Source organism: Mirounga leonina, unplaced genomic scaffold, assembly GCF_011800145.1.
Source record: "Mirounga leonina isolate KUSES-001 unplaced genomic scaffold, KU_Mleo_1.0 Mir_125, whole genome shotgun sequence".
Classification (NCBI taxonomy): domain Eukaryota; kingdom Metazoa; phylum Chordata; class Mammalia; order Carnivora; family Phocidae; genus Mirounga; species Mirounga leonina.
In genome coordinates, this window is record NW_023270305.1 from 36,161,639 (window position 1) to 36,177,185 (window position 15,547).

Sequence of the window (15,547 nt, forward strand, 5' to 3'; positions counted from 1 at the left end):
GGGGAAGAAGAAGAGAGTGCATTCAGAAAAAATTGTGAATTTTCTTGGGGGAAAAAAAAAAGAAGGGAGAGAGGGCATTCTAGGCAGAAGCAAGTGCAAAAGCATGAGGATGTGTGAATGCTGACTTAAATTGCTGGAGCTAGAGTGAGCTGAAGGCAGGAAGGCCTGGGGTAGAGGGGAGTGGTTGTGAGGTTGTGACCATCATTTTTATGAAAAGCAATTAAGCAGTGCCAATGGGTGTGGATAGAAAGGAATGGACTGGACATGCATGTAGGAGTTAAAATCCACCAGACTGAATGACTGATGGGGATTTAAAGAATGATAATGGGAGGAGCTTTCCTCTTGGAAAGTTAATTACAGCAGGAAGCACACAATTGTGTAGGGTGGGGTGAGGTGAGGATTTGGCTTTCAGGTATACTGGAAATTTCATCCAGCCAAAAAAGACAAAGATTTGTCAGAGGCATATAAAGTAAATAGATGGACATTATAAGCAACATCCTCTTCTTCACAATTTTCTATCCAAGCAAAGAGCATTATTGAATTCCCTCAGCCTTCATTAGTGACACTCACCGAAGCCAGCAAGCCACACAGTGACGAGATCCTAGGGCAAATGGGCTGCCAGCAGGGCTGGTGGCCACAGCAGGAAAGGCAGGGCCTGTAGGAAGATGACTCACTTTCTAAATTTCAGATGTATCCAGCCTCCTTGGGAAAGGGGGAGATAAAGAGATATCAGCTGCCCTGGTGGAAATTTCTCCTTGGAAAACTGATGCCGGCAGCCATTTCAGGTAATAAAAGATAATGTTGGCAAGGAGGGGTCAAAGGGAACAGATATATTTGACCACAAGCTGACTGCAATGATCCACTGAGTATGTTCAGCCAGAATCAAGGCGATTAGCTGTTACCATCAACTCTAGAAATACTTCAATTCAGGCCATAGTGGCAAACTCTTGTGCAACGCGCTTCAAAATTATCTCCCTTACAGTGACAAGTTTGGATAAGAAATCCCAGCCTAAACATAGCCTCCAACAATGAATATGGGCCAACTTCATTTAATCAATATGAGTGTTCTGGTGAGCTAAAACAACATTCTTAAAAAAAAAAAAAAAAAGTTCCTTGTTGTTTAAATCATCGTTGTTAAAAATCTTCCAGAATTTCCTGCTGAGGAATTTCATCCTAGACAATATGATAAAAAAAAAAATTTTTTTTTAATAATCCTATAGCTGATTGTCCAGTGTCAGGTTTAAGATTCTTAATGGTATTCTCCTAGAATAGGAGAAGGTATCAGAGATTAGACCAGCTACAGATATTCTTTTGAATGTGTTTTGGGACTCAACCATTGCTACTTATCCTACCCCTTCCCACTTTTCCTTGACTTCCAGGCCCTGGAGAAATTAGCAGAAGAGAACAAATCAGTAGCTGAACCGCATGATTGAGCATTTTCCTATTCACACATATGTTATAGATCCCTCCACTCAGTACAGTGTGTTATTTGATTATTCAATGTTAATCAAGCTACTGGACTTGTTCTGTGATCTAAACTCACTAATGAGGGAGAGGTCAAGCTTGGTGTCCTATACAAACTGTGTTAATGTGTTAGTAATCAACTATAGGCTGGCTCATAAGAAGAAATGAAATCACTTCATGATTTGAACAATGTACACATAAGAGAAGAGCCTGCCCATAGTGATATTTTAAGAACTGTTTCCAACTGATGAAATCATGTACTTTGAACTTGTCCTAATGAGTATTTTCCAAGAGATAAATAAATATGTGGTGCTCTGACATTCAGGACTGTCATATCAGGATTTTCCTAAGGTAGAGAGATGGCTTGAATTTATAACCCATTTTTAAGAGACATGTCCAAAGGATGGCCTTTCACAGTGCTCTTGAGCCCTCTGCTACCTCTGTCCTTCTCCTCCTTGCCTTTTTGATTCTGATCTTTGGTGCTTCTGATGCAGTTTGTCTCTGTCTGTCTCTAAGTTGTTTATGTTCTGTATTTCAAATCCCAGTCGCTGTATGATCATTCTCTGGTCTCCATATTTCTACAGCAGCAAGGCAATCTGACCTAGGGAATAAACTCTAGGGATTATTAACTCTGACATAGGTTTTCAGTGTGAAGAACATTAACCTAAACATTTGGAAGAAATCAATATTTTATTTTATTTTTATTATAGCCATATAGATAGCCTCATGTCCTTATGAGGAAAAGCAGATTTAAGTCTGGAAATAAGTGATTTTAAAATGTTATCTTACAATGACTCTAAAAATAATTGGCCCCGTCATGAACAGATGTAGGAAAAAGAAGTGAATGCCTTAAAATTCCTTTTTTTCTGTAAATGTTTTTGCAAAATCTATAATTCACACTTTGAGAAGCCAGCTACCTAAACATAATAGCACTTTTTAAAAAGAGGACCCAGTGAACCATAACAGCTGGAAACCTGAGAGACAATATCATAACACAACTAACATCATTTTTTGACATTCACTGCAGATTTTTTTTTTTTTCTGTATATAGTATGTACATGTCACCCATCCCAAACCCTGAAGTAGTAAATGTGCTGTTGGAAATCATAAAGCACCTCTATATATTTATGTTAACCTTCCTTCTTTCCCAACTGCATCCCCCAGAGAAGTTTGGTATATGGGTGACCCAAATGCATATGCTGGTTCAATGGAGGGGCAGGATGGGGAAGGGTTATGAGCAAAGACCCTACAGCCAGACTGCGTGGGCTGAAACCTTTATGTATCCATACTCGATGTGGCCCTGGATGCATTACTTTAATTCATCTCCTCATCTGTAAAATGAGCATGATGACCTCTTCTGTCTCATAGAGCTGGTATGAGGATTAAATGTGGTCCATTCATGGAGAGAACTTAGAAGAGTGCCTGGCACGTTTTACGAACTCAATACCTGTCAGCTATAATTTAGTTTTCATTTTGTGGGCAGTGATTTCAGAAGCTGCTGCTGATTACTGCCCACCTTTAGTTATATTTTTTATATAAGTTCTCTATGGAGACAGGGTCTTGAAAAATACACTTTAAACATACCATCCAATGACATTTTTTGCTTGTTTGTTTTTAAATCCTTTGTTACATAATCTATTCCATTAAGTGTTTGTTCGGATGTAAAATCAGTCTATACATGACTTTCGTTGTTAGTTGAAAGTGTTCTGATTGTAATAGCAAAATTAACACTTTTGTCAAGTTGACACTTACTGAATCTCATTGCTGGAATTATTGTGATGGTTATTAAGGGTGAAGGGATAAGAATTAGGCCCTTGATTAGTTTGGGGAATAGAGAGTTGCTAAGTTTAGCAACACCCTAACTTATTATGATTATTATTTATTAGCTTCTCATAGGGAAACATTTGGGTCCTGATTTGCTTATCAACTTGGGAAGAAAAAGACTAATAACAGGACCAAAATAATAACCAGGCTAGACCAGCATCCTGGTAAGCTTAGAGAAAATCAAGAGACCACGTCTAGAATAGTTCACAGGTGGCACAGAGAAGGAGAACAAGCTGGCAGACACAGACTGGGTCCTCTCTAAGGGATGGGTAGACCATGTGGGCTACTAGGTACCCAGGCGGGGAGTCAGCCAAAAGCTTTTGTTTTTATAATGGTCTGATTCCAGAATCACAGCAGTGACAATAGCTCAGACATGGGCATACTGTGCCCGCAGCTCTAAAATTAAAACATAATGCTTAAAGCTGGCAGTTATATTCCCCTAAATTCATTTTTAATTCCAAACAAAATACTCTTAAGAGGATTCTGCTCTACCACTGCCCACTCTCATGGGTTTAATTGGCAAGATGGTTCTAAGCCAATCAATTTTAAATAACACCCTGGGGTTCTTGCAACCTTTTTCATAATTTATGACTCCCCATTTCTTTGGGATATACTGTCTAAAGAAAGGGGATCCACTCACTTGAAGATCCTACTTAAACAGAAATCCTTTTTATTCAATTACTCTTGAGTTTTTTCAATTATCTACAAAAGTCTACTTTTTTTTTTAAATTAGGGAAGTCCAAGATTATGATCATGATTGACTTTATTTCTTTTTAATTTGGTGACTAGAACTTTGCAAGACTCCAGGGTCACCCTTCTGAAGGACACTGCCCAAACTTAGGGCTCTGAAGAAGAAGCAAGAAACTTGAGAGTGGAAACTTAAGGAGAGCCACTAGAAATGTTTTTCTTTGCTTTCAGCTTTTTTTTTTTTTCCCATTGTGATTTGATTGCTCTAAATATTGTATACAGGATTACATGTATACAGGGAAGTGGACATGGACACTGGAGGGTTTCCATTTAAAATCTCTTCTAATAAGGTTTGTCAGAACAGAAAGTGTTTCAGCCACAGGAAAACATTCATTTGAACCACTAGCATTCAGGGGGCCACAATATCTCACTACTATTAGATGCTAAGACAAAACCTTGTTAATCCAATTAACTACCTACCCAAATCTAAGATGAAGGTCTACCTGAGCCAAGCTAATCAGAATTGTTGCATATTCCATTTGTGTAAGTGCTAGGTAGCTTCTGTTTAGATCAGAGAAGCTTTTGTACCACTACAGGTGTACATGGAGAAACAGAAGAGATGGAAAGAAAGACAAAAATATCCCAACATATGGATAGGGATGGAACTGACAGATGGGAACCATCTTAGTTCTAGAAAGGCAAATTGGGAAAGAGAAAGATGTTTGAACCAAATGTGGGGATGTGGTGTGAAATTATGCCATAACTTTTGGATCTTAGTATCATGAAACAATTCTCTTAATCTTTATTCCTCTCCATCTTTGGGAAAGGTGAGCAGAAAAATAATTCTTTTATGCATGGAATGATTTCAAAGGATGACATACTCCTTCCACTGCCATCCTAAAAGAAGTTCTCCAAGGAACTTGTCACCAAAACATTTCAACTTTTACCATAAATTCCATCTACAAATTTCACCACTATCCTCAGTTAAAAAAGAGTAAACCTTTTTCTGAGAATTTTAACACCAGAGTAAAAATTACTTTATCCATTCCTTCCTAATAAGACATAAAAAGTTGCTATGATAGGTCCATAAGCTCAGAGAGCTGAGGTTCCTGGCTCCTGAATGTAACAGAATGGTCTCTTCTAAAACCAAGAGATTGAGGAGGTGAGAAAACTCAGTTCATGAATTTTGCCTAGTTGACAATCTAGCCAAAGAAAGGGCCTAAAGAAGATATACTCCCACTGCTTCAAAATCTGTGATCATCAAGCATTAGGACCTGTGGCATAGGAAATAAATGCAGATTTCTTTTGCACTCATTCAATCTTATACAGCTTATAGATAGCTTACAGATTTGGTTTGGCTCTCTACTTTTATATATAAGAAATGAAGACCAAGAGATGGCAGATCCATAGTCACACAGCCAGTTCAGTGGCAGAGCTAGAAGTAAAACCTTGGGCTCCAGACACCTGATTCAATGTTTCCCATTAACCCCAGTCCCATTTCCTACTACCCATATCATTTCATATCAGATGGGGATTTGAATGAAGAGATGGTCTAAGAGGGCAAAGAGATAGACCTGGCCAAATATCCATCTGGTATAGGACAATGTTTTATTCTCTCTCATTTTAAGGTAAAATAAAAAGCAAATGCTTCCCCCACAAGGACTTGTTAGCTGGGTAAACTAGAGTCTTCATATTCCAGAACCAATTGTGATTTTTCTCGAGGACATTAGCTCAAGCATGCCTACAACCTACAGATGATATCCTGAAGGGAGACCAGAAAATTCCCAGTAGTAATTAGAAGGGGTGTCTTCCTCTCATTCAAGCCACTTCTAACATGCTCCTTGGTCATTCTTGCCCAGGCACCTTTCTAATCTTATCTGTACTTGACACATAAGAGAAGCGAGTGCTAGATGCAGCCATGCCAGTCGAGCTTTTCCTGCTGCACAAAGTAAGTAAGGCTTTGCTGCCTCAGGGAAGTGGTTGGTTCTAGTGACTAACACAATCAACACTTAATGAATGAGACGGATATATGCAAAAGCTACCAGTAGGAGACAGGATGCTTCTCAGGCAGAAATCAAGAGGGGGGAAAGATGGCGGTGGAGTAGGGGACCCTATTCCAACTGGTCCCCAGAATTGAGCTGGATATCTACCAAACCATTCTGAGCACCCACAAAATCAGCCTGAGATGTAAGAAGATAAATCTGGATCTGTATAAACAGAATATCACAGGTGGTTGGTTTTGAGGTACAAAGCGGGGAGCTGTGATTCCACAGGCAGATATCAGAGGATAAATGGCAGTGAGAGGGAGCCTGGCTGTGGGGATCCTACACCACTGGTGAGCAACAGCCTCCTGTGCTGGGGACGGGGCACAGACTCCCAGCCTGGTAGTGGAGGGGAAAGGACTTTAGAGCAGTCCCTGGGACGGGGGTCGTGCATGCAAACTGGGAGTGGCTGGCGGTTTTAGAAGCACAAAGGGCAGAGGCGTGCCCTGACCTGGAGGCAGGAATGGGGGCGCTGCGGAGGGGCACACAACCCAGGACGCTGCAGTTTATAGCAGCACAGACAGAAACGGAGATAGTGTGGCCTGGAGAGCTCACTGAAGAACAGACTGCGATCTCTCTGCTCTGAGGGAGAGGGTTAGAAACGGTCTCTTCTGCTCTGACTTTCGGAAGAGATGTGGAAAACCGCCAGAGAACAAAAGCCCCCAAAACTGGTTCTCACTGAGCCCATCCCTCACCACAGGGAGGCAGGGCAACTCTGCCCAAATAGGGTTGCCTGAGTAACAGTGCAGCAGGCCCCTCCCCCGGAAGACAGGCTGGGAGAACAAGAGGCCACAACCCTAAGATCCCTAGAAAACAGGTGCATCTTGCTTGGGTTCTGGCCAATAATTTGGACTCTATACATTCCCTCAACCACCCATCAACAGAGTGACTAGGAGGAGGAACCCCCAAAATAGGAAAGACTCAGGGATTATGACTTATGCCGCAGATTTACAAATGGATGCAGATATAACCAAGATGTTGGAGATGGAATTCAGGCTAGCAACTGTGAAGACAATAACTAGAATGGAGAAATCAATTAATGGCAACATAGAGTCTCTAAGGACAGAAATAAAAGGGGAATTGGCAGAACTTAAAAATGCTATCAATGAGATCCAATCTAATCTAGATAATCTAACAGCTAGGGTAAGTGAGGCAGAAGAACGAATCAGTGACCTGGAAGACAATTTAATAGATAAAAAGGGAAGAGAGGCGGCAAGGGAAAAACAACGCAGAATCCACGAATATAGAATCAGAGAAATAAGTGACACCATGAGGCATTCCAATGTCAGAATTATTGGAATCCCGGAGGGAGTGGAGAGAGAGAGAGGACTAGAAGATATATTTGAGCAAATCGTAGCTGAGAACTTCCCTAATCTGGGGAATGAAACAAACATTCGTGTCCTAGAGGCAGAGAGGACCCCTCCCAAGATCAAGGAAAACAGGCCAACACCCTGGCATGTAATAGTAAAACTCGCAAATATTGGAACCAAGGAAACCATCTTAAGGGCAGTTAGGGGGAAGAGATTCCTTATGTACAGAGGGAGGAACATCAGAATAACGTCAGACCTATCCACAGAGACCTGGCAAGCCAGAAAGGCCTGGCAAGACATATTCAGGGTACTAAACGAGAAGAACATGCAGCCAAGAATACTTTATCTGGCAAGGCTGTCACTTAGAATGGATGGAAAGATGCAGAGCTTCCACGACCGGAAGAAGTTGAAAGAATATGTGACCACTAAGCCGGCCCTGTAAGAAATATTAAGGGGGGTTCTATAAAAGGAGAAAGACCCCAAGAGTGATCTACAACAGAAATTTACAGGGACAATCTATAAAAACAACGTCTTCACAGGCAACATGATGACAATTATTTCATATCTTTCAATGATCACTCTCAACATGAATGGCCTAAACGCTCCCATAAAACGGCACAGGGCTGCAGATTGGATAAAAAGACAGGACCCATCCATATGCTGTCTACAAGAGACTCATTTTGAACCTAAAGATACATACAGACTGAAAGTGAAGGGATAGAGATCCATCTTCCATGCCAGCGGACCTCAAAAGAAAGCTGGGGTAGCAATTCTTATATCAGACAAATTAGATTTTAAACTAAAGTCTGTAGTTAGAGATACAGGAGGACATTATATCATTCTTAAAGGGTCTATCCAACAAGAAGATCTAACAATTGTAAATAACTATGCCCCCAACATGGGAACAGCCATCTACATAAGCCAACTGTTAACCAAAATAAAAAGTCATATTGATAACAATACGTTAATTGTAGGAGACCTCAATACTCCACTCTCAGTAGTGGACAGATCATGTAAGCAGAAAATCAACAAGGAAACAAGACCGTTGAATGACACACTGGACCAGATGGACCTCATAGGTATTTATAGATCATTCCACCCTAAAACAACAGAATACTCATTCTTCTCAAGTGCACATGGAACTTTATCCAGAATAGACCACATACTGGGTCACAAATCAGGTCTCAACCAATACCAAAAGATTGAGTTTATTCCCTGCATATTCTCAGACCGCAATGCTTTAAAACTGGAACTCAATCACAAGAAAAAATTTGGAAGAAATTCCAACACTTGGAAGCTAAAGACCACTCTGCTCAAGAATGTTTGGGTCAACCAAGAAATCAAAGAAGAACTTAAACAATTCATGGAAATCAATGAGAACAAAAACACATTGGTCCAAAACCTATGGGATACTGCAAAGGCGGTCCTAAGGGAGAAATACATAGCCATTCAAACCTCACTCAAAAAGATAGAAAAATCCCGAATTCACCAACTAACTCTACACCTTAAAGAACTAGAGAAAAAGCAACAAATGACATCTAAGCCACGCATTAGAAGAGAAATAATTAAAATTAGAGCAGAAATCAATGAATTAGAAACCAGAAACACAGTAGATCAGATCAATGAAACTAGAAGTTGGTTCTTTGAAAGAATTAATAAGATTGATAAACCACTGGCCAGACTTATCCAAAAGAAGAGAGAAAGGACCCAAATTAATAAAATTATGAATGAAAGGGGAGAGATCACGACCAACCCCAAGGAAATAGAAACAATTATTAGAAATTATTAGCAACAACTCTATGCCAATAAACTGAGCAATCTGGGTGAAATGGAAGCCTTCCTGGAAACCTATAAGCTGCCAAGACTGAAACAGGAAGAAATTGACAACCTGAATAGGCCAATAACCAGTAACGAGATTGAAGCAGTGATCAAAAACCTCCCAAAACAGAAGAGTCCAGGGCCTGATGGATTCCCTGGGGAATTCTACCAAACATTCAAAGAAGAAATAATACCTATTCTACTGAAGCTGTTTCAGAAAATAGAAACAGAAGGAAAACTTCCAGACTCATTCTATGAGGCCAGCATTACCTTAATCCCCAAACCAGGCAAAGACCCCATCAAAAAGGAGACTTTCAGACCGATATCCCTGATGAATATGGATTCCAAAATCCTCAACAGAATCCTAGCTAATAGGATCCAACAATACATTAAAAGGATCATCCACCACAACCAAGTGGGATTTATCCCCGGGATACAAGGGTGGTTCAACATTCACAAATCAATCAATGTGATAGAACACATTAATAAGAGGAGGGAGAAGAACCATATGGTCCTCTCAATTGATGCAGAAAAAGCATTTGACAAAATACAACATCCTTTCCTGATTAAAACTCTTCAGAGTATAGGGATAGAGGGAACATTCCTCAAGCTCATAAAATCCATCTATGAAAAACCCACAGCGAATATCATCCTCAATGGGAAAAAGCTGAGAGCCTCTCCCTTAAGAGCAGGAATACGTCAAGGATGCTCACTCTCGCCACTATTGCTCAACATAGTAATAGAAGTCCTAGCAACAGCAATCAGACAACAAAAAGAAAGAAAAGGTATTCAAATTGGCAAAGAAGAAGTCAAACTCTCTCTTTTCGCAGACGACATGATACTTTATGTGGAAAACCCAAAAGACTCCACCCCCAAATTACTAGAACTCATACAGCAATTCAGTAATGTGGCAGGATACAAAATCAATGCACAGAAATCAGTTGCTTTCTTATACACTAACAATGCAACTGTAGAAAGAGAAATTAAAGAAACGATTCCATTTACAATAGCACCAAAAACCATAAGATACCTCGGAATAAACCTAACCAAAGAGGTAAAGGATCTATACTCTAGGAACTACAAAACACTCATGAAAGAAATTGAAGAAGACACAAAAAGATGGAAAAATATTCCATGCTCATGGATCGGAAAAATAAACATTGTTAAAATGTCTATGCTACCCAGAGCAATCTATACCTTCAGTGCCATCCCGATCAAAATTCCAAAGACATTTTTCAAAGTGCTGGAACAAACAATCCTAAAATTTGTATGGAATCAGAAAAGACCCCGAATCACCAAGGAAATGTTGAAAAAGAAAAACAAAGATGGGGGCATCAAATTGCCTGATTTCAAGCTATATTACAAAGCTGTGATCACCAAGACAGCATGGTACTGGCACAAAAATAGACATACAGACCAATGGAACAGAATAGAGAACCCAGATATAGACCCTCAACTTTATGGTCAAATAATCTTCGACAAAGCAGGAAAAAACATGCAATGGAAAAAAGACAGTCTCTTCAATAAATGGGAAAATTAGACAGGTACATGCAGAAGAATGAAACTCGACCATTTTCTAACACCATACACAAAGATAAACTCAAAGTGGATGAAAGACCTCAATGTGAGACAGGAATCCGTCAAAATGCTAGAGGAGAACATAGGCAGTAACCTCTTTGACATCGGCCACAGTGACTTTTTTCAAGATACATCTCCAAAAGCTAGTGAAACAAAAGCAAAAATGAACTTTTGGGACTTCATCAAGATAAAAAGCTTCTGCACAACAAAGGAAACAGTCAACCAAACAAAGAGGCAACCCACAGAATGGGAAGATATTTGCAAATGACACTACAGATAAAGGGCTGGTATCCAAGATCTATAAAGAATTTCTCAAACTCAACAGCCAAAAAACAAATAATCAAGTCAAAAAATGAGCAGAAGAGATGAACAGACACTTCTCTGAAGAAGACATACAAATGGCTAAGATACATGAAAAAATGTTCATCATCATTAGCCCTCAGGGAAATTCAAATCAAAACCACATTGAGATACCACCTTACACCAGTTAGAATGGCAAAAATGGACAGGGAAAGAAACAAATGTTGGAGAGGTTGTGGAGAAAGGGGAACCCTTTTACACTGTTGGTGGGAATGCAAGTTGGTACAGCCACTTTGGAAAACAGTGTGGAGGTTCCTCAAAAAATTAAAAATAGAGCTACCCTATGACCCAGCAATTGCACTACTGGGTATTTACCCCAAAGACACAGATGTAGTGAAAAAAGGGGCAATATGCCCCCCAATGTTCATAGCAGCAATGTCCGCAGTAGCCAAACTGTGGAAAGAGCTGAGATGCCCTTCAACAGATGAATGGATAAAGAAGATGGGGTCCATATATACAATGGAATATTACTCAGCCATCAGAAAGGATGAATACCTAACTTTTACATCAACATGGATGGGACTGGAGGAGATTATGCTAAGTGAAACAAGTCAAGCAGAGAAAGTCAATTATCATATGGTTTCACTTATTTGTGGAACATAAGGAATAGCATGGAGGACATTAGGAGAAGGAAGGGAAAAATGAAGGGGGTGGAAATCGAAGGGAGAGATGAACCATGAGAGACTATGGACTCTGAGAAACAAACAGGGTTTTAGAGGGGAAGGGGGAGGGGGATTGGTTAGTCCAGTGATGGGTATTAAGGAGGGCACGTACTGCATGGAGCACTGGGTGATATACGAAAACAATGGATCGGGCGCCTGGGTGGCTCAGTCGTTAAGCGTCTGCCTTCAGCTCAGGTCATGATCCCAGGGTCCTGGGATCGAGTCCCACATCGGGCTCCCTGCTCGGCAAGAAGCCTGCTTCTCCCTCTCCCATTCCCCCTGCTTGTGTTCCTGCTCTCGCTATTTCTCTCTCTGTCAAATAAATAAATAAAATCTTAAAAAAAAAAAAAAAAAGAAAACAATGGATCGTGGATCACCACATCAGAAACTAATAATGTATTGTATGGTGACTAACATAACATAATAAAATTTTTAAAAATTCAAAAAAAAATAAAAAAAAAAAAGGAAATCAAGAGGGGATTTTATTGTAACATTATGGATGGTATAACTCTTCTAGAAAGAACACTACCAAAGAAAGTGGAGCTCACCATGGAAAGAAAGTAAGGGTTACCAGACAATAGGGTTACCAGTGTAGACATAGCACTTCCAAGATAAAATGAGGCCCTGACCAGAGATTTTTTTCATCCCCAAAAATAGACCTGTCAGACTAATACCATTAGCCATTCAAATCATCCAACTAACTTTCCTTGTTCCGGTCCCCAATTTCCCAAACGACCATCTGATAAGCAAACATTCCCCTGGTGACTTGGATCCCCAAAGGGAATACACAGGGTCAGAGACCGTAATTAGCCCATCAGATTAAGAGTTGTGTTTCCCATTAACCATCAGCATTTTCGTTTATTCATTTAAGGTCTTTGTAGTTGTGATAAGTAAGAACCAGCAGAAATCAGAGACTGGCTCTTTATATACCTGGATCTGGAATACTGAAAAACAGATTGTAGAAGGTAGTGAATTCACCAAGTCTCTACCTGGGAAGATTGTTTCTGGGCAGTTAGCATGCTGCCTCTTCAGAGGGTGTTTTCATCACACATCTTGAGGCTGTCACATCTGTCTGCTCAGCAGACTACCTTATTGATGAAATGCTTCTGTGTATATGTAGATGCTATGAAGAATAGCAACTTGAATGTCAGCTCTAAGAAGGCACCCTGGAAAAGGATATTCTTGAAAACCACCACTCAGTACCATGCACTTAAAATAAGAACAAAAACAGTACCTGTCTCCTTAGGTCTCTTGTTTTCTTGGTCATCTTATCAATTGCAATGTTTAGAGGATCTCCTTTTTCTTTTCTTCCAGTCTATTAAGAGAAGAGAAACAATCTCTGGTTTAGAAAATTCAATGTTAGAAACATTAAAATTAAAAAAAAAAAAAATCCAGAAACACACTTGACTGGTAGAATCCAAGCAAGAGAGAGAGAGAGAGAGGGAGAGAGGAAATTCCTTTCAATACACAGCTATTACGTGTTGGTTCTCTAAACTCTAAAGTTGGTTTTCTCTGAAATAAAAATTTAAATTGCTGAAAAACAATATATTCTCAGGATGGTTTACACATATGTCCATACTCAACTTCATGCAAGTATGTTTTCTTCCTGCTCCAGACATTCATCAATTAAGTAAACACAGGAGGTTTGCTTTTGCCTTCAAATACAAATGTTTTTTTGCTACTCTCTTATGTAAGCACAGTTCTGAATAGAAAATGATTGAGATGATAAAAACCAAATTAGAAAACATTTAAAATAAATCATCAGAATTCAGAATTTCATTCCAATATATCCTAGACCATATTGTAACTTCTGTATCAAAGTCAAAAGAGATGCTTTACTACAAAATATAGTGTTTGTAATTTCTGTTCTGTCATGCAGTGGGATGCTAAACATGATAATAAGGAACCCACAGCTTGAAATCATAAGGAAAATGTCCCTTATGACTCTAAGAGGCAGAGGTAAAGGCAAAACAAACAAACAAATGAAAAATCCAAAAATCTCTTCTTTAATAAATTATTCACTTAGAAGTTGGGGAGTTTCACTGAATAGTTTCTTTTTCTCTTTTCTTTCCTTCCTTCCTTCCTTCCTTCCTTCCTTCCTTCCTTTCTTTCTTCCTGCCTTCTTTTTTTTTATGGCTATAGTAAAACAATTAAACCAAACAAAATAGAATCTATATTATCTTTTTAAAACCACAACAGGAACAACAAAATTCCCATGGATGGAAAGCTCTACATAACTTTATGGATGGCATTATCTTCTCTCTAAGAGAAAATTATTTTCAAAAACTTTTCAAATATATTAAATTATCTATCCTTTAGTCAAACACCCTATAGATTTATTTATTTATGGTCCTAGTGGCGAGTCAATTCTTGTTCCATACTCAAGTCTCTGTAGAGTCATGTAGGTCTCTATAGTAATTTGTGTATATGATGAAATGATAACAAGATAGTGTGTTTTGAGGATCCATAGAAATTACCATTCAAGAGATTTCTAAATATTCTCTTCCAATGACAAAATCCTGGATACATAAAACTGATATATATATACATCAGGTCTGCTTACAACTAGATTTAAAGCAGTCATTTTTTCTGCAACTTGCTTAATTTTTTTTTTTCTGAACAAACGTCTGATGTATAACCCTATATAGTTTTTACTAAAAAGCCAAAACCAGGGTATATGTCTGTATATTTTTAACCATCTAAAATCTTATAAATCCCCATATCTTTTCCACTCCCTAAACTCTTATTCTGACCCTTTCATGTGTTTACACTGAAGTTTATAAGTAGAAAGAGCTTAAAATAAAATGGTAACATTTTACAGTGTTAAAATATCAGTGTACAAATAGCTCTAAGAAAAGAAAAGTGTATGGAGAAGAACAATGTGCTGCATTACCTGTGGAGGGAAGCTGGTTACACAGCAAGTGTGACTCTGGTGCCCTGTCTCCAGATCCAGGCATGCCATAAGCCTAGCAGCCAAAGCTGCTTCTTTTCTCTTTAGCTTTCTTCTTGCAAACAGGATGTTCACCATTAAAATATGAGAAGGTCTAGCCCATGATCGTTCTGAGAACCAGATTTCCTACGTCCTATTTATGATAGTAATAAAAACTGACTTTGAAAAACTACAGTTATGAGTTGGTTTAAAATGTGGCTATGAGAGAAGGAAACTGGATCACTGAACTTTTCAATGTAAAAAACAAAAAATCAAGACAGTATGAAAATACAAAATGATTACTAAAAAAAAATACTAAGTGTTAGACACTGGGATCATTTCTTCCTGCCAGTGGCATCTCATTATTGCCATTTGAGAAATGAAAAAATAAAACCAGAACAGGCCTGGGATTAGGGAGAGGGCAATGAGGCACTGACCTCAGATATGACATTTAAGGGGGCACCAAAGAACTCAGTAATCAAGATAATATTTTAATGCAATATTTTCAAAAATCAAATTAATGCAAAAAAACCCATGTTGAACAAATACCAAAATTTTAAATAAAAACAGGATCCCACAGGGCAAGGATTAGGATAAGGCAAGTGAAGTGAGTCACGTAGGTCAGGTATTTCTTAATTTTAAATTTAAGAAAACTGGGGATGGGGATGAAGGAGTGCACTTGTCATGATAAGCATTGGGTATTGTATGAATACATGTATGAATACATGAATATATGTATGTATTGAAGTGTTGAATCACTACATTGTACACCTGAAACCAGTATTATGCTGTATGTTAACTAACTGGCAGAAAGAAAAGAAAAAGAAAAGAAAGAAAGAAAGAAAGAAAGAAAGAAAGAAAGAAAGAAAGAAA

The 15,547-nt window shown here is 38.9% G+C and overlaps 1 protein-coding gene across 6 annotated transcripts in view; it reads right to left on the reverse strand.

Moving 5' to 3' along the window:
• The window catches only part of CTNNA2 (catenin alpha 2), a 957,367-nt gene that overhangs the window by 260,753 nt on the left and 681,067 nt on the right, over positions 1-15,547 (reverse strand). For all 6 annotated transcript variants that reach the window (XM_035001191.1, XM_035001192.1, XM_035001190.1 and 3 more), the window contains one exon: positions 12,980-13,060. In XM_035001191.1, the coding sequence (XP_034857082.1) occupies positions 12,980-13,060 (81 nt within the window). The remainder of the gene's footprint in view (positions 1-12,979; positions 13,061-15,547) is intronic.